Source organism: Bos taurus, chromosome 21 (assembly GCF_002263795.3).
Source record: "Bos taurus isolate L1 Dominette 01449 registration number 42190680 breed Hereford chromosome 21, ARS-UCD2.0, whole genome shotgun sequence".
NCBI lineage: Eukaryota > Metazoa > Chordata > Mammalia > Artiodactyla > Bovidae > Bos > Bos taurus.
Window position 1 is genome coordinate 61,706,601 of NC_037348.1, and position 19,560 is coordinate 61,726,160.

Sequence of the window (19,560 nt, forward strand, 5' to 3'; positions counted from 1 at the left end):
TTTCTAAATCTAGCTTTCACATCTGAAAGTTCTCAGTTCATGTACTGTTGAAGCCTAGCTTGGAGAATTTTGAGCATTACTTTGCTGGCATGTGAAATGAGTGCATTTGTGCAGTAGTTTGAACATTTATTGGTATTGCCCTTCTTTGGGATTGAAATGAAAACTGACCTTTTCCAGTCCTGTGGCCCCTGCTGAGTTGTCCAAATTTGCTGGGATTTTGTGTGCAGCACTTTCACAGCATCATCTTTTAGAATTTGAAATAGCTCAGCTGGAATTCTATCACCTCCCCTAGCTTTGTTCATAGTGATGTTTCCTAAGGCCCACTTGACTCTGCACTCCAAGATGTCTCTCTGGCTCTAGGTGAGTGATCACACTGTCATGGTTATCTGGGTCATTAAGATCTTTTTTGTATAGTTCTTCTGTGTATTCTTGCCACCTCTTCTTAATATCTTTTGCTTCTCTTAGATCCATACCATTTCTGTCCTTAATAAATCAATAAATCCCATTATATCAATAAATCCCATTATTGATTTCTTTACTTTGAATATTGTCTTATTTGGATTTTGTCAAGTATCTTTTGCCCCTAATTTTTTAAAGTCCATTAAAATAAGTGAAATTATGATATCTGTGCAGTGAAAGTCAGTTAGTTGTATCTGACTCTTTGTGACCTCATGGACTATACAGTCCATGGAATTCTCCAGGCCAGAATACCAGAGTGGGTAGCCTTTCCCTTCTTCAGGGGAGCTTTGCAACTCAGGGATCGAACCCAGGTCTGTCTCCCGCATTGCGGGTGGATTCTTTTATAGCTGAGCCACAAGGGAAGCTCTACCTGTGCAGCACAGTGCACAAATAAGTGAGAAATTTGAACTTCACAGAAGTGAACACATGCATTTAAATGTCTCCTAAATCAAGATGTGGATCATTCATTGAAACCTCTCTCGGCCATTACCCTTCATTAAGAATAACCAACAGTATGACTTCTAACATCGTGAGTTCATTTTGCTGTTTTAAAAAACTTAGCAGTACCGTGTGTTTTGTATACTTTTGAGTCTTTGATTCATTTGTATTTCGAATTTCTGTGCTGTTGCAAGTAGCAGAAGTCTTTTTGGTTTTTGTTCCTGTATAGTACTCTGTTATGGAGAAGGCAGTGGCAAGCCACTCCAGAACTCTTGCCTGGAGAATCCCATGGACAGAGGCGCCTGGCAGACCACGGTCGATGGGGTTGCAGAGTCGGACACGACTGAAGTGACTGAGCACGCATGCAGTACTCTGCTGTATGACTGTATCATGATTCGTTTGTTTCTTCTGCTGTTCATGGATATATGCACTGTTTCCAGTTTTCGGTGATTGCAATTACACTGTTAAAAACACGCTTATAAATTCTTTTAGGAAACACATAAAATTAATTCAAGTTGGGTGTGTATATAGTAGAGTTAGCAGGGCGTAGGGTCTGTGTATGCTTAATAGCTTCAGCAGATCCTGCCAAGGCTCTGTCCGCTCTGCTCTCTGACCAGCAGCTTAGGAGAGTCTCAGTTGCTCTTGACACTACTTATTGCATTATGTTAATTCTACCTACTTCGGTAGGTGCTCACTAGTATTTCTGGATGGTTTTAGTTTCATACCCTGGGAATATTGATTTTGAACACCTTTTCATGTGCACATCAGTCTTGATAACCTTTTTTTTGTGAAGTGCATTTCAGGTTCATTAAAATATGTCTGAGTTGTCTGCTTTTCTTTGATTGGCTGAGTTAAGTACTTTGTATATACACAATATATGTGTTGCACATTTTTTATATACAGTCTGGTTTTTCTTTTCACTCTTAATATGACATCTTTGATGAAGAGAAGTTCTTAACTTTAATGAAGCCTAATTAGGGGTTTTTGGTGTGTGTGTGTTTGTTAAGGGCTAGTGCTTTGTGTATTCTAGTCTAGAAAGATTTTGTTCACAATCATTCTTGTGTCAAGAAATTTTATTTTGTCTTTTTCAGTTAGGTCTGTAATTTAACATAAGTTGATTTTGTGAATGGTGTGAATTGGTGTTTGTTTACCCTCTGGTTATCTAGCTGATCTGAACCATTTACTGAAAAGATCATGGTGTCCCTAGAGCAGGAAGCTGGTTTTCAGGTGGCCACCCGTGCTTGAATGTGTTTCCAGATGCCCTGTTCTCTGCCGTCGGCCTGCTCTTCTGTGTTTGTATCAGTGCCACACTGCTTGAACTACTTCTTTGTGGTAATATTTGATAGTTGAGTTCTCCAGCTTTGTTATTCTATGAGATTCTTTCTGTTTTTGGCCCTTTGTACCTATAAATTTTACTAATTTCCACAAAAATACTTCTGGGATTTTGATTGCATTGACTTTTGGGAAACTGATATTTTCACAATATTCTTTTCTGTTCCATGAATATGGTATACCTCTTTATTTATTTAGGTATTCTTCCACTTACCTCAGTGATGTTTGTGGTTGCATCTGACTATGTAGAGAATATACACATCTTCCATGTCTAACTGCTTACTTAATTCTTGGTCTGTTTCTTTTGCCTCATCTGTAATCATCCCAGACCTTTCCTTCATGTCATTTAGTTGTCAGCTCTGTCTGTGGTTTTTGAAATTTCTAGTATAGTTACAAATTCTATAATGATTATTTTTCTGCTTATTAGCTATCTGGTTGCCTTGTTATTTCTTTTTTAAAAATTCTCATTTCTTTAATCGTTAAAAACTTTTTTTAAGCCTCAAGTTTACTTTATAAGTTTTCTTTTTGAGGGGAGGACTGCGTTTTCTTTCACAGTGGGGTCTCCAGCTGTGTATTGCATGCTATGATCTGGGAGGGCACCATACCACAGGTGCCTCAGATGATTCTGGTGCAAATGAAAGGCAGGGGGTGGCCTCTTTGACTGCATATTAAAATCACCTGGGAGCTTTTTAAAAATTCCATTGCCTGGCTTACACCCTAGACCAATTAAACCAAAAGCTATGGGAGTAGACCTAGGCCTCAGGATTTTTAGGTGATTATGTTGTGCAGGCATAGCTGAGAACCACTGCCAACCAAAATTTGAGTATCTTAGAATTCTAGCTTCCATGTGGAAAGCATTCCTTTTGCAAATAGACAAAGCAGATATTGGGCATTTAAGTCTAAAAGACTTTAAATAATAGCACTTATCAGCCTCATGACCAGTTTGTATTCATAGACAGTTATTCATACATGCCGTGTTTTAATTTTTATTGGAAGAGATAGAAAAGGAAATTTGGCATCATATAAGTGCTTTGAACGGTATGTAGGGAGATTTATTTTTGGACATAATAAACAGATATGCTTATAAGATATGTTCAAAACTTGGATCTCAAAAGACAGTATTAGACCAAGATTCCATTTTTCTGTGATATCATGACTAGTTTTTAGGAATTATATTAAACATTTGTGTGAATTTATTTTTAATAATGAGTTTTTTAAAAGTTATCTTTCCGTGGAAATAATAATATTGCCTATCTTGCTCGTAAGATTGTTGTGTGGATTAAATGAGATTTAGAAAGTACTTAGACCAGTGCTGAACACATGATAAATTAATCAGTAAATGTTAACTGCAACATTAATGCTGTTGTTTCACTGAGTACATTTTCTCAAGTCTTTCTGGTGTCTTGATGTCAGGAAAATAAAGATTCAAATGAAATAATTTTTATTTGAATCTTTCAACACCTTCAACTAAGATCATATATTATTAAAGTTCAGTTTATGTGATGAAGTATATCGGGCGGATGTGAATGAAGACTTGCTTACATTGACTTGGTGAGTGTGTGTGTTCAAGTTGATGGTTTGGAAGAGTAAATGATGGGGAATGGGTAAAAGTTGATTTTGCAACAAAAACAAGATGATAATTGCTGTGAAATAAAGGTTACAAAATAGAGCTCCATAACTCACTCATATTAAAAATGGTTAAATTAATGAGTTTGAAGTTAACTTTCTTCCCTCAAGCTGTTGATTGATACTAAGGGACCTAGGCAGTTGATGTAAAGCAGAGGACTTCTGATGCCAGAGGATTCTGCGTTCACCATTCACCCATGTTGTTTAAGGATTAGAAATGTTGTGGCATAGATACATTGTGGGGGGAGGTCAGACAGTCTGTTTTTAATAGGAATGCTAATGCAGCCTGGTTTAGTTTTAAGAAACTTGTTCATGAATGCCTGTAGAGCGTTTAATTCCCCACCAGTACATACAGAGGGTTTGGTTTTCATTGAAATATGTATTTTTATAAATACTGGCCTCTTTAGTTTGCAGCATTACAGCTTCAGAGTCTTGTGCTTTTAATTCTTAGTTTGAAGTTTACCCAGGGGACTTGATAGTGCTCAGCGCTGGTTATATCAGCCTTCGGTCTCCTTTGAGCATGTATGTAGTACTCTGCGGTCTGTCAGTACTTTTACGTTATTTTGCATATACTTTACAGCACTAATATGAGATATATCTGCTTACAAATGATGAAAGTGAAAATCAGAAGTTAGATGAATTGTTCAGGGCCATACAACCATTAATTATTATTATTATGCATTTATATAGTTTTTTCCTTCATAGGAACTCAAGGCACTTGAAAATCTCCTAGTGGTTTTAGATATAAAATATTAAAGACAATTAAAGCATCACTAGCTATGCATTTGCCTCTCCCTGTAAGTTGCCCTTGAAGCACTGTGACTTTGCTGGAGTTTTGACATTAATGGTACAGGTGATGGAAGCCTCAGGTCATATTAATTCCAGCACAGAAGAGAGTACTGTCATGTGTGCGTCTTTAGACATTTGCTTGTTGAATGTGAATGTCTGGATACAGCTCTCAGTTGTTCAGTGATCATGAGTTTGATCATATTTGTGGTGCTTGTGATGTGAGTGATGATAGTCTCAAAAAGCCATTGTTGCCAACACTGTGGAAGATGGATTTACTGTTTCCCGAAGTGCTTATATTGGGAGATCTTGCCAGGCTTTGATTGCCTTTATTACTTGATGAGAATAAGTTCTCAGTCATGTAGTATTCCTGAAGGTCACGTGCCCAGATCCAGCTTGTTTTTCAGCTCCTTATCTGCTCAGTGGCTGTATTTTTCTAGGAGTGTGGGTGACAGTAGGTGCCTAAAGCAGCTCGTTTCTAGGTCCTCAGAAGTAACACACGTTTACTCCAGATAAGCAAGTGGACGTTTATGCCTACTTTGTGAAAGCAATTTTTGCTAAAAAATGTGTTGCCCATAGAGCAGGCAATCACGTGTGCTTGCTACCTAGTTGCAATGTTTCCACTTGTTTGTTTATTCTGACAGTTTACAGATGCATTGGTTTTATTTGCTCACTCATGAGTTAGCAATGATCTTTGCTGCACCATTTTCATCTAATTACAGGCAGTGCTTCATTCTTCATGGCGTAAGAGTGTGGTAGCTTGAACTGGTGAAGGACGTAGATATTCCACATTTTGTCAGCCATGTAAGGAAAATCAGGGTTTGACCATGTTGTGTTGCCTGTGTCACTTTACAAATGAATTAATACTTCACAGAGTGAAATTCTATATATGTGGGATTACATTGGACTCATTTATGGAACTCTGAATGACTTCTTATCAGTGATAGTGTTAGTCGCTTAGTTGTGTCCGACTCTTTATGACCCTATGAACTGCAGCCCGCAGGCTCCTCTGTCTGGGGATTCTCTAGGCAAGAATACTGGAATGGGTTGCCATGCCCTCCTCCCGGGGATCTTCCCAACCCAGAGATCAAACCCAGGTCTCTCAGATTGCAGGCAGATTCTTTACCATCTGAGCCACCAGGGAAGCCCAAGAGTATTGGAATGGGTAACCTGTCCCTTCTCCAGGGGGTCTTCCCAACCCAGGAATCAGACCGGGATCTCTTGCATTGTAGGCGGATTCTTAGCAGGTCAGCTACCAGGGAAGCAGTAGGTGCTTAGAAAATACACGATGGGGTTCCTGCCTCTTTTCCAGTAGAATCAAGGTTACTGTGGTAGGAAATTACAGCATGTGTTACTCTTATCACAACCTTTATCACACAAACTCATTTAAAATAATAAATCACTTTGATGTATGATAACATTTAGACCATTCTTTAAATTCATCTGCCCTTCACTTAGGTCACTGACTCATTTCCTAACCCACCTCCCATCTTTTCATCTCTTCTCTTTTCCGTTATGTCTGATCTTTTCCTACTTTTTCTCAAAACATTTCTATAATCACTCGTCCATTTACATGGTTTTTGAGGGGCTTGCCTCGTAGCTCTCTGTTTTTACTGTAGTAGTGGACTCCTTGCTCAACAGGTGCAGACCCCAGATACGTGTGCGTGTGTAACATGCATAGTGGCAGGTGCCCTTGCCCCCAGGAGGGTCCAGGGTGGGAGGGCAGGTAACGAGGGCGTGGGCAGTGGCTGGCCAGGAACACATGAATGTAAGTGCTCACTGGCTCTCCAGGAAGGGGTCTGTTACAGTGAAAGCACCGCTATTGGTAACCACCATGTCACTCTGAAAAGTCTTGTGGGAGGAAGTATGGTCCTATGGAAGGAAGTTCTGAGAAGAACCACGAGCTCTGAGTCCTCTTGGCCTCACCCCCACCAGATTGAAATACTGAACGGGTTCTCCCAGCTTTTCTTCTGTCCCAGCCTCAGTTTTTTCTGCCTACATAGTGAAATTTAACTAAGATCCTCTGGTTTTATAAATATTGTGGTGTAGCACATAGGTTTCTTTAGGGTCATAGAAGATACATTCTGTCTTTTTCCTTTTAGTTACCACTAGTAACAAATACTCTATTTCTGGCTACTATTAAGGAATATAATAGTAATTTGTAAGTGTCGACATTTGCCTGATGATTTCAGTGGCCTTAATCAAAGAAGTTCAGTAAGATTAACCGTGTGTTGCAGTGTCATGTTTGTGTGTACAGTTCTTTGTTTGACGCATGTGCAGTACCAAACATTTAAACTTTTTAAGCTGTGCATTCTAACTTTCTATAATAAATACTTTTTTGAAATATGGTTTCCTATGAGGAAGGGAGGGAACAGAAGAGAAGGAACAGTAATTTTTAAAAAATTGTTTATATTTGATTGCACTGTGCCTTCATTGCGGTGCATGGACCTTTTCCAGTTGCAGCGAGCAGGGCTATCTGTAGTTGTCATGCACTGGCTTCTCATGGTCATGGCTGCTCGTTGCAGAGCACAGGCTGTAGGCACGTGGGCTTTAGTGGTTGCAGCAGACGGACTCAGCAGTTGTGGCCTGTGGGCCCTAGAGCATGGACTCAGCAGTTGTGGCCTGTGGGCCCTAGAGCACGGACTCAGCAGTTGTGGCACAGGGGCTTAGTTGCTCTGCAGCATGTGGGATCTTCCCCAACCAGGGATCGAACCTGTGTCCCCTGCATTGGCAGGTGGATTCTTAGCCACTGTACCACCAGGGAAGTCCCATATAATAAACATTTATGACTTTTGTAATAAGGGGGGAAAACCCAACAGCAGTCCTTGAGCACGCGTCTCCTTTGCTGTAACCATGAATTTAATTGGCTTCTCTTAGATGCTGCTGAAAGCATTTAGAGGTTATCTTTGGATGTTTGAGTTGGGGTGCAAAGAATTGGTCCTTGGTTTTTGTCTCTGAAGACTTTTCTTCTCTTTTCCCTTAAAACAGCTTTAAGTCTATAACTGGCCTCCATTCAGTTAGACTGTTAGTAAGTTATCAGTTCAATGCATCTAGCTGATTTGTCTTCCTGTTTTTAAATTAGGTGAGAAGTTGTAGCCTAGCATATCTAGGCACTTCAGAAATATAATGTGTAATGTATGCACTCATGCCCTTTGAAGTAAACCTAATTTTTAAAAGATATTTTAGCCATGCTGAATTAAAAGAAAGCCTTATCCTAAGCTTATGAATTACTCTTGTATGTCCTGTAATATTTTGGTTTTGTTTATAAATGTAAAGAAAGAGACTTGTGAGACCTGATATGGAATATGTCAAAGTCAGAGCTCAGCACACTTTGTGAAGTTGTTTTCTGTTCACAGATAACCAAAATAATGCACTGTCTGAAGCCCAGGATGCTGTCAGGTAACAAAGTGAAGCATTTGGTGGTACCAGGAGAAAGAAGCTGGCAGCACGTGGTTAGGAAGTTTACTCATTGCCTTGTAAAATGATACTCTTTAACAGGAAGGTGGTTGTTGTTGTTCGTTGGTCTTAGTCTGTAGACCTTTGGTCCTTTGCATCCTTACTGTAGGCATTGTCAGAAGAGTCGGGCGAGAGACGCCCGCCTGGAGCGTAGGCTCCGGAGATTCAGTGCTTTCCCCAGTGCGGCCTGCTCAAACACAGGTGCTTCTTTTGTTGGTTGAATACTGTCTGATTTTCATTCCTCTGTAATTTACCTGCATGGGGATAAAGAAAGCTCCTACTTATTAAATAAGCCTGAAAACAAGATGAATGCATTGGGTTCTTGGGTAGAACGTATTGGATAGCTCCCTTTATAATGAGCATTTAAAAATCTGCTCTCCTAAAACTGGAAAATGCATTCTCTCCCGTATGGAAAGCAACGTAGTACTGAAGTATTCCTCCTTAATTTTGGTCCGAACGAACAAAAGTGTCTGTGTTTATTCCTGCCTAATGCATCACAAATCTGCTGACATGCTAACCTTGGAGTCTTGGCTGGCGTTAATCAGGCCTGTGCACCGGCAGGAGAGAGGCACCTAATGTGCTCCATCAGTGCAGTTTGCATATGGAAGTTCTCACAGGGGAGCTGCCCTGTGCCAGCTGAGGGTTACCTGCCCACTGCAGTTATTGTATGTAATTATCGAACCAATCTGTTCAGCCCAGCAGGGTTTAGATGGTAATCATGAAGCAACACTTTGGAAAAGAAAGATGTGAGGCACTATCCCCTTCTCTCATCACTTACATGAAGTTACAGCCACTCTTCCAGCTATTTTTGAGAAGCAATACCTCCATATACAAATCTGCTAAATGAATGCCTTTGAAAGTTTCATAAGGTTTAGTCAGGATATTATTTTTATATTTGCAGTGCATTTTCTTCAGGACCATGGTGTGTATGGCTGCGTTCTCATCTTTCCATAGCCACCCTCAGCGTGTTTTGGAACAGTGGGATTAATTGTGGTATATAGATAACAACAGTTCTGACCATTTGGTGATTTTAAGATGATGTCATTTGAATAGAGTTGTGCTTTCCCTGTAGTTGTCTATGGAACAGAACCCATGCTTGCCATTAGGAAAAAGAACCATGTCCTGTCAGCAGGCATTCTTATACTCTTTCATAGCTGTACACAGTATGGCCTGAAGCTGGGAAAATTATTTTTTCAACAAAGTTTAACTTAAAACTAATTGTTAGGAAAATATAAACAAGGACCTTCTGATGTACTGTAATCTCTGAGATTTGGGAGGTATCAGATGATTTCCTAAATGCTACAAACTTACTTTAGGAAGCCGAGAGAAGCTCTGAGTTCTGATGTGGATTTCAACTCATTTAAATTTGAGACTACATGGGATAAAGCTGTATGGAAAATACAAAGTTTTCGGTTCATTACTAATGTCCTTCTATAGGTATACCCACATAGAGAGATGTTACGAAGTTTAGGGAGGAGATATATATATATATATATAAACACACATATATATATGTAGAAGGAGATTGGAGAAGGAAATGGCAACCCACCCCAGTATTCTTGCCTGGAAAATCCCATGGGCAGAGGAGCCTGTGGGCTACAGTTCCTGAAGTCACAAAAGAGTCAGACACAACTTAGCGACTAAATAATAACAAATGTATATAATTATGACTGATTCGTGTTGATGTACAACAGAGACCACCACAACATTGTAATTTTCCTCCATTAAAAAAAAATAACCGAATCACTTTCTGTATACTTGAAACTAACACAATATTGTAACTTAACTGTATTTCAATAAAAAATAAAATTAAGAAAGTAACAAGAAAAAAAGAATTTTAAAATGTTTTACACAGTATTGAACTAGTTAGAAACTATAGTTGTGATAGAAAGTAAGAAAAATAAGTTATATGAACATTTGGAAAGAATTGGTTGTGATAGAATGTAGGCATTAGCTCCTAAGTATTAATAACACTTGACTAGAAAAGTACATAGAAAACAGGAAAGGCCTGAGAGAGTATTAGAAAAACCATTCTGTTTCTGAGATTTTAGGAGCACTGTATACTTTTAAGACTCTTCCTTTACAGTAAGGTTTATGGCCTTCTTAAACTTAAAAAAAAAACCAAACAAACCCATTTATTGGAAGTTTGTCATTGTTGATTAATGAATGCAATTTTCCAACCAACTTAGGGTATAACCATTGACTCAATGCATGGGCCAGGTATATATTTTCCTATTAAATGGATTTACCACCACTCCTCCCACGTTGTGTAAATGGCAAAAGTATCACTGGCTTGAGCAAGCCGTGGTGTTAAATTTGTAAAACACTTTGCTTCCAAAAAGGGTTTCTGTATAGTCAGTCCGGGTGCTAAAACATGACTTTCAATGATAAATTATATGAAGCATAAAAAGGTGGATATAGCAAATGTACCCACTGCTAGGCTAACTATATAGATAAAGTTTCTCTTAACCGGATTTTCTCTCATCCCTGACCCCTTCCTTAGGTGACTCCCAACCTTGAAGCTGTGTGTATTCTGTATGTTTTGGCACACTCAATCCTGTATAGATAGATTCGTGCTAATATCTGGTAAGCTTGTATATTTACTCAACCATCATGCCACATTTCTTTTTCTTTCTTTTAATTTTTATATGTAAGAAGAGAAAGAAAGAAGCTGAGGAAAGCGTAGAATCTAGTGTTGAAGACATGGAATGCTCGGATAAACAGACAGAAGAGGCCACACAAACCCGTAAGTTGAATGGTCTATTGGTTCTTATATAATAAACGCAAATTTCATTTCTTCCCAGTGAATTAAGGGTTAACTGTTTGGGTCGTAACATGCTCATTGTGTAATTAAAAAAGTAAGAGAATGTCTTAGACACCATCCATCACGTTGTTCTTGTTCACGCATTGTGTTACATACTCTCAACATGTTTCCAGGAATCTGAAGTTGGGACCAGGAGTTGGTCTCTTTTTGCAGATATGGAGCCCAAGACACAGAGCATTTACATGACAGAATGTTGTGAAAGGGTTAGATGTGCAGACCAGAACACACTTCTCTGGCTGCTCTCTGGCCAGCTTCCCACACTTAGCTACAGAACTCTGGGCTTGAAGGAGCATGTCAGGTCAGGTGGTTAGTACATGGCCTCCCACAGGGTCTGCCAACTCTTCTGTCACCAAGTTGGGCTGCATGGAATTAAAGCCTCAAATCATCACTTTTCCAAGCTCTTGAAACAGGAAGCAAAGTATAAAGTCATTTCTTCAGTGACTCCTACACTGGTTCTGAGAACACTTCAAGCGTGGCTTCCAGAAGTGACCTTAGCAAGGCAGCACCTGCAAAGGGCAAGACGAGGTTGGACTTTGGTCTGGTTAGTGAATGGCCAGCCTGTGGTGTGTAGGCACACCTGTGGGGCTTAGAAAACGGGCGGAGTGTTCCAGGGTTCATGAGAGATGGCTTACTTGCCTCGGTGAGGAGAGATTCAGAGCTGGCTACAGTACCATTATTCACCCCCCAACCCCCCCCCCACCCCCTACCCAAATCTCTCTCCTCTCTGTCTGCCTTTTATTTATTAGTTTGTTGGCCCTGAAATGTTTCTGATTTCTGAAAGAAAAGGCTAATTTTGGGGAAAAATTTCATCAGACTGTCAGTGCCCTGTAGACCAGGCCCGTGCTGTATTTTTCCTTCCCTTTGACAAGCAGCACTGGTGCATGTTTGTGGAAAGCAAAAATTGACTTTTGAGAGAGAATCACCTTCACCCTGATTTTACGATCATTTTCTTCATTGTATATTATGGATAGTTCGTCCTTAGGTTTATCTGAATTTACCCAAGAGAATCCTTGGGACATCTGAAGAGGGAGTGTATAACATCACTCTGGAAGCTAAAGGCTTTGAAACAGTGCCTCTCACTTTTCTGCTGCCATCTTCCGTTCCCTCCTGTTTTTGTTTCCCCTGCATCTCCTCCCCTGTCTTGTTCATTTTGTTATTAGAAAGTGAGGAGTCCCGGGGAGCAATACATGGAAGTATGTCTCAGCCAGAGGCTAGTGGCAACAGCTATGATGGTGACTGGGAGCCAAATTAAGGAGTATTTATAATGATCGAACAATATTTTTACCTAAAGAAACCCCTTACATTTAAAACATGCAATTTTAGTTTAGGAGAGGGCCTACGTTGTTATAGTAAGGTTGATACCCATGTAGACCGAAGCCAGTTCCCAGCTGTGCCTGGGGAAGCCTCCTGCCTCCCTTCATGCCTGAGGGTCGTTTGTTCCCTGAACTTTGCTTAATGAGCATCTGAGATATTTGTTTTGGTGCTGATTTTCAGTTTGACTATAATTATGAAAAGTGTTTTTTATGCCTAAAATTTTAATTTAAGATCCTTATACTGATGGTTTTTTACTGTAAGAAAATATATTAGTACCTTTGTTTTATTTATTAATGACAAAAGAAGAGAATAGACTCCATCACTAATTTAACAATCCAGATTTTTTTGATGTTAAAAAATGAAGATAATAGATTCTCTTTTATTCATATAAACTCTGAATTGCTTTAATTAAATGCTGTTATTTTCCCATTGTAATTCTTTTTCTCCATTAAAATATAAGGCTGGTTAAGGTATTTTGCTATCTAAATATTCATAAATGACAGAAATTTTACCTGAGATAGTAAAATGTTATTGCTTCTTGCAAAGAAAAAAACCATCCAGGGGTTCATGAAAATGTATGTATTTGTATTCATCAATTTAAAGTAACTTGAAGGAGAAGGCACATTATTACATTTGAATTTTTTAAAGAAATGCATAATACGATTCAGTGAATTCTGTGTTTCTAGAGCTTTAAGATTTTGTGTCAGAAACATGTTTCAAGAATGGTTACCTCTAACAGCTGCTTTAGAAATGTCAGTTTCTTCATTAACAATTTTATTTTCAAACACAATTTATGGTTTACAATATGGTAAGAGATTTTTCTCACTGTGTGATCTTTCAGAATGCTGTGCCTAGCAAAATGGGAGCAACTTCCCTTTAATATCTATTTAGACCATTTTAAAAATGTGTATAATTTTCTTGATACACCTAAACTCATTTTGACTAGCTGGGGGTCTATTGTGTAAGAACACTTTCTGAAAGCTTTCAAAATGTGTATTGTGTAGGTTTTCTTGAAGAAAGAGAGGGGGTGACAGGGTGGTTTTCAGGAAGAAGAGAGGCCTCTAATCCTTTTATTTTTATGCAAGGCATAATTTTTACCAATTGAGGAAATTTGGTAATTTGCTGCAAGTAATTTTTCCCCCCACAAAATGATAAACCTTTATAAAAAAACCACATGTATTCTGGCATTTCAAAACCATGCCAATATTTCAGAATTGCACTAAAAATTAGTTAATATAGCCATGATATTTATGGCTAGTGTACTTTGTCCCTGCTGTTCATACAATAGACAGTACTCAACAGCCTACTCTTGGTGATGGTATTTTTGAAGTACCTTGGATTTTGGACTATTCCTGAGGGTTCTTTGAGGAAAGCATGACATGTTTACCCCTTAAAGAGCTATGGTCTAGTAAAGGAAGAGAGATTTCTAAGGCACCCTGCAAAGAAATTTCCCACTTTTTTTTTTTTCCTTCTGCATCATAGAAGAATATCCCAATCTTGTATATTTTAGTTTTCAAATATTAAATTTTACACATTAGTCTTATGATTGGGCCTTTTACCCATAGTAAAATATTAAGAAAATGAGTATATATTTTAAAGGGATTGGAGGAGAAATAGGTTTTTTCTTGAAACAGTCAGAATTGATTATTAGAAGCCATTTTGAATTGATACCTGTAACAAGGTGTCTACGTTGCATAATACTTAGAATATAATAAATTCTAGGTGGTGATGGCATTTTTAGTTGCAGTGGAAAACTTTAAATCTAGATTGAATGGGGATAAGTAGCAGTGTGGTATTTAATCTAAGAGTAGAATGTCAAATTAGGACATTAATGAGAAAGTAGTTATAACTGTTAACTTTAGTGTCCTTTGTAACGTGGCAGTAGATTCAGATTTTATTGAAAGGGAGATGTATTCCCTTTGACCTTGATTTTGTGTTATTCTGTTATGCCAGTTTCAGACAATCACAGCGGTCTCAGTTTTCTATGCAAAATTAATTTCAAAGTTATTATAGTAAAAACCTAAAAGTCTGCCATGGGGTATTTTTAAAAGAAGGCCATATCACAAAAATTGAAGAAAAACTCTTAAGCCCACCATAGTATTAGGCTGAGCACTATGAGTGGTGGTGAAAAAAAGGCATTTATATAAGATTAAAGTTTGCATGAATTGAAATGTATGGCACCTGAATAGAAACTAGAACCTGGAGAAATAAAAAAAACAAAACACTGATCTTCCGATTAAGTACCTAAATAAACCTATAATCAGAAAGCCTTTAGAAACTGTGTGTGATTAGACATGTGTGGTAGATATTTTGTCCTAGATTCAAAGGATGTTTTGTTCACTTCAGAAAAGAAGTATTGATCTCTTTGTTGTTCAGTGCGCTCATTGATCACTTGCGGGCTCCTCGCTGCCCTCACCCTGGTTTCGCTGCTCTCTCCTGGCGGAAGGAAGCCCGAGGCCTGGAAGGCACACTCCACTTGCCAGCACAGGCGGCTGTGATTGGGCCGGGCTCGTCCTTCTGCCTCTGCTATGCTCGAGGTGGAGGTGGCCTGGGGTGTGGGGGGACAGAGTCTCCTTGGGGAGGCGGATCCGCATGCCCCAGATAAAGAAGCGCTGGTTTCTCCCAGCCCAGGAGCTGTCCGAAGGCACGTAGGCCAATGTCAGATGTGACGCTTTTCTAGAAGGCGACTTGGTTGGGATCTACTTAATTCCTAGTGGACAAGACTTAGCATTTCGGAATAGCCCACTGCTCTCCTGCCTGAAGAGTAGAGGGAGCAGGCTTTAAAAAGCAACGCTTCTAGGCACAATTCCTGGCTTTTCATAATAGCGTAACTCAGTGCTTTCCCCCAAGGAACACCTACCTCGTTGGCTATGATTTATATTAGAAGTTAATGTTTTAAATTGCACAGTAAAAATTTAGGGGAGAAATAGTTCATGACCAGTGTAAATGGGGTATATTTTACCAGTGGATGCATTCTCATATAACCTCCAAGTAGAAGGTAGACTTTGTTAGCATGTCTTTTGACACACTAAAAAAAATGACACAATTTCCTAAGATTTTCAGGGTATTAACAGTTATAAATTGGTGTCTGAATTTCATCTCCACTGACTACTCCACAAAATCGCAGTTAGATTTTGAATATTAGTAACTGTATATGGAAATGCTTATGTATCTGTTATTTTGCTTTTGTAAAGTAATGATTAATGATTTAAATCTCTTTGTTTTCTCTTCAAGGTTCAAAAACCAGAAAGAGAGTGCAGAAGTAAATATTGTGAACTGGTTTTCTTTTCTTCCTTTCATTTGGCTTTCCTCCTTTCCAGTTGACCTTTTCCTCCTTTTCTGTATTAAGTGTTTTATTTTCATGTGAGTCTTGTGGAAGTGGGGGTAACAATGAAGTACCTATGTGTTTGAAAAGCAGACTTTTTTAAATTAAATAAATACTTTATACAATTTATCAAAGCCTAATTTATAAAATGTACCAACTTTAAGGTTATATACCCTTTAAGCTGTCCCACACAGTGTGTTTGCACTTTTTAATTGTTGTATGTTTTCCAGAGTATAAATGTCTGACAAAAGCCTTACTTTTAAGGAAGTACACAACTTAAAATAAAGGTCCTTTTTTGCGTGATACAATTACACAATTTGTTGTAACCATAAGATTTTAGTTTGTATTGATTTTGTTCAGTTTCACAAGCATTTATTAATCACCTGCTGTATGAAATGAGAGGTACAAAAAGAAGGGAAAGGATTATGGAAGAAAACATAGAATAGTAAGTATATCCGTGAGAAATGAAATATGTATTTGAAAGATTACATGAGAATTAGTTAAGTGTGCAAGCTGTATGATAAGAAAACAGTTATCACAAGGTGGCATGATCAAAGATTTTATAGACTGGCTTCCTTTAAGGAAATACTGTCAAATATATACATGTGACTTATTGTTCATTTACAGGAGATTATTTTTCTTACAAGTTTTTTATTTTTTATAGCATATACTTGTACAGAAAACCAAACACTTCAGAGTGTAAGTGATTAGAAATTTTAAAATGAGGACTTTCTGTAGTTGCATTAGGAATAAAGCTTGGAATTTAAACAATTTCAAGATTTGCTTCATTAGAGAAATTGGAATCGGATTGGATTTTCTAAGGGTGGTATGCCTCACAACTTGTAACCTATACAGTGTTTTTAGATGGTCTTTTATTTAAATATTTAAGCATTTATTTAATATGTATTCAGAATATAAATAGCATTAAACTGGCAATTTCTCTTGCTTAGGACAAGGCTAAAGTAGGTATTAGAGTTTTTTCAAAAAGCAAGTTGATTTGAAGAAAATATTCACTAAATAATAGTACAGGTGGATGTAGACATACCGGAAATTGTCAGGGTTGTGCCAGGTTTGAGCCACTCCGAACCAACACACAGACTTTACCCTTTGCTCTCCAGTGTGGGTATTTAGTTGTCACACAAAGCGTTTATCACTGTGGTGGTTGGATATTGAAATATGCAAAGCAGATCTGCAACTTTCTTTTAAAGGTTAATCTTTTAAACGCCTCCTGAAGTTCTTGGGCTCTGTGTCTTTACAGAATAGAGAACTAGATTTGGGGCAGAACCTCCTCCAGTTTTCTGTAGATTGCTGGATTTTAGTACTCATCAGTGCTATGGACTCAAGTTTATTTGTAACACCTAAAATCGACTCTCGAGTTCTGTTTCAAACACATTGACGCTTAAAATAGGATAAAATGTGTGTGGCGTGTTTTTGTGTATATGCCTTAGCCTTTTTATTTTTCAAAACACAAAAACATAGCAAAAACCTGTTGGTTAAATATTAAGAAAACAAATATTTCCTCACATATTGTTTTTAACAAGTGCTGGCATTTTCTCGAATGTTACTCTATTGGCAGGGCTGCAGAAATGAAAACCCAGTAGCCGCAGTAGCCAGTTTGATTCCTCAGCTGCATCCCCTCGTTCTGCTGTTCTTCTGTTCCCTACCTCTCTCTGAATTTTCTTACCCCATATATTTTTCTAAAAAGTGGTCAAATAACCTCCTTGTCATTCGGAGTTAGGCTTTTGATCCTTGACTTTTTCAATTCCATACTTGTTGTTTTCAGTCTTGTGTTGCTTTCCAGTCCCTGCATCCAGTGGGTTTGCCTTTCTTCCTTCTCCCTTTACCATGCAGCGTCCACGTGGGACGTTCCTGTCCACGTGACCTGCCTTCCGCTCTGTGTTCTTCGGTCCTTAGTGATGAGCAAGGGTTGCAGCTCTGTTGAGGACCCACACCTGTGCCAGGCACTTGCCTTCAGACAATAGGAGCTACAGGTGCTCTGTATTTTCTAGAAAACAACTGATAAATCTTAGATAACCATCGAAGCCCTGGTGTAAAGTAGCTCCTAGGTGTTCTTCAATAATGATCTTTAAGACAAATCAAACGCTAATAGGCCAGGGCAGCAACTCCCCCCCAGCCCCGCCCCACCCCCTCCCCCGCCCCAGTTACTTCTTTAATTTCTAACTTAAATGTGCATATCAAGAGCTTAAGTTGCATAGCAGTAAATAATTGGTGGAAATATAAACACCTCATTGTATTTGTGTGTGGTATGCTTATTTATCCTTTAAAATTCTATTTTTAGTGCTCTATTTTCTTCTCATCATCATAGTGCGTTAGTAATACATGATCACTGTAGAAAATGTAGAATATACAGAAAACTGTCTAGCCATATTACTACCACACACAGGCAACCCGCTGTTAATATTTTGACACATGTTTTTTATGCATTTTTATCTTTAAACATCATACTTCACATGTCTTTATATTCTGCTTTGTAAAGTGAACATTAAATACTTAATGTTATTACAGATACTTTGTAAATATAGTTTTTGTGCTTCAATAATACTTTTTTCTTATGAATTTGTTATAACCATTTCCCTCATATTGGACGTTGTTTTCAATATTAGGATATTATAAACAATATTCTTGGATAAAATTGGGCAGAAGTCTTTGTCCACATGTACAAGTGTCTCTGTGGTGGTGGTGGTGGTTTAGTTGCTAAGTCGTGTCTGACTCTTGTGACCCCAGGGACTGTAGCCCACCAGGCTTCTCTATCCAGGGGATTCTCCTGGCAAGAATACTGGAGTGGGTTGCCATTACCTTCTCCAGGGGATCTTCCCCACCCAGGAACTGAAGTTGGGTCTCCTGCACTGCAGGCAGATTCTTTCCCAGTTGAGCCACCAGGGAAGCCCTGAAGTACTAACACACATTTCAGAGTCTGGCTGGTTTGCAAGTATTTCCTTAGATTTTCAAAAGGGAACTTTTGGGTGAAAGACTATGAAAATGGAAGGTTATTGGTGCATGTTATCAACTTGCTTTGCAAAAGGACACCAGTTAACACTGTACCCAATAAATCAGTGCTCAGCTTAACGTTTTTGTCATCCTTATACTAATTTTTTATACTTTACTACTAATTTTTACACTTTAAGGTAATTTTTTTTAATTGCTAGTGAACCTGAGCAATTTTTTATTTGTAAACTAATCATTCTATTTACTTTTTGAATGTGTGTGTTTGCACTGTTTGTATAGTAATGATCTTTTGTCGTGTTTGTTGCTGACTCTTCCCTTTTTTTTTTTGAAGACTTAATTTTTGTGGCTTTCATCTATTGATCTTTTTCATCATAATTTCTGCCACTGTTTTAAAATATTTCACATCCTGATATCAAATGTTTACCAGGGCTTGCTTTTTTTTAATGCTTCAGAATTTTTAATCCATATGAAATTCAGTGTGGTATATGTATACCCTGGGAGAAGGAAATGGCAGTCCACTCCAGTATTCTTGCCTGGAAAATCCCATGGATGGAGGAGCCTGGTAGGCTACAGTCCATGGGGTCGCAGAGTCGGACACGACTGAGCGACTTCACTTTCATTTTGCTATGTATACCGTGAGATAAGGATCACAATGGATTTTTTTCCAAATAGCTAACCAGTAGTTTCACTACCATTTGTTAAATTCTCTTCCCCACCCGCTTCCCACTCTGGTCTGTTTTGCCTGTTTTATTACATGTTAAGTTCTTATACCAGGATCTGACTGTCAGTTCAATTTCATTGATCTGTCTTGTCTGTTCTTATGCCAGCACCACACTGATTTAATTAGTGCCGTTTTACTTATTAATTCTTATTTACTGCCCAAACCACATTAACAGAAATCAAAATGAGAAAAAAATTCATTTATGATCTCACCACTGCCACAACAATCAAACTCTTATCCTTTGGTTGTATTATTTTTCTGTTTCATGTAATTTTTCCAGTTGTACTAGTTGCACTGTTAAAGTTTTGCATA

General features: G+C 38.3%; 1 protein-coding gene across 1 annotated transcript in view; it reads left to right on the plus strand.

Annotated features, from left to right (window-relative positions):
* Window positions 1-15,689, plus strand: part of VRK1 (VRK serine/threonine kinase 1) — a gene marked incomplete at its 5' end in the record, with an annotated part of 46,152 nt that extends 30,463 nt beyond the window's left edge. Inside the window, 2 exon segments of the mRNA NM_001038224.2 lie at window positions 10,753-10,843; window positions 15,470-15,689. Of these exon segments, the coding sequence (NP_001033313.1) occupies window positions 10,753-10,843; window positions 15,470-15,501 (123 nt within the window). The 3' untranslated portion in view covers window positions 15,502-15,689.
* Window positions 15,690-19,560: the final 3,871 nt, after the last annotated feature.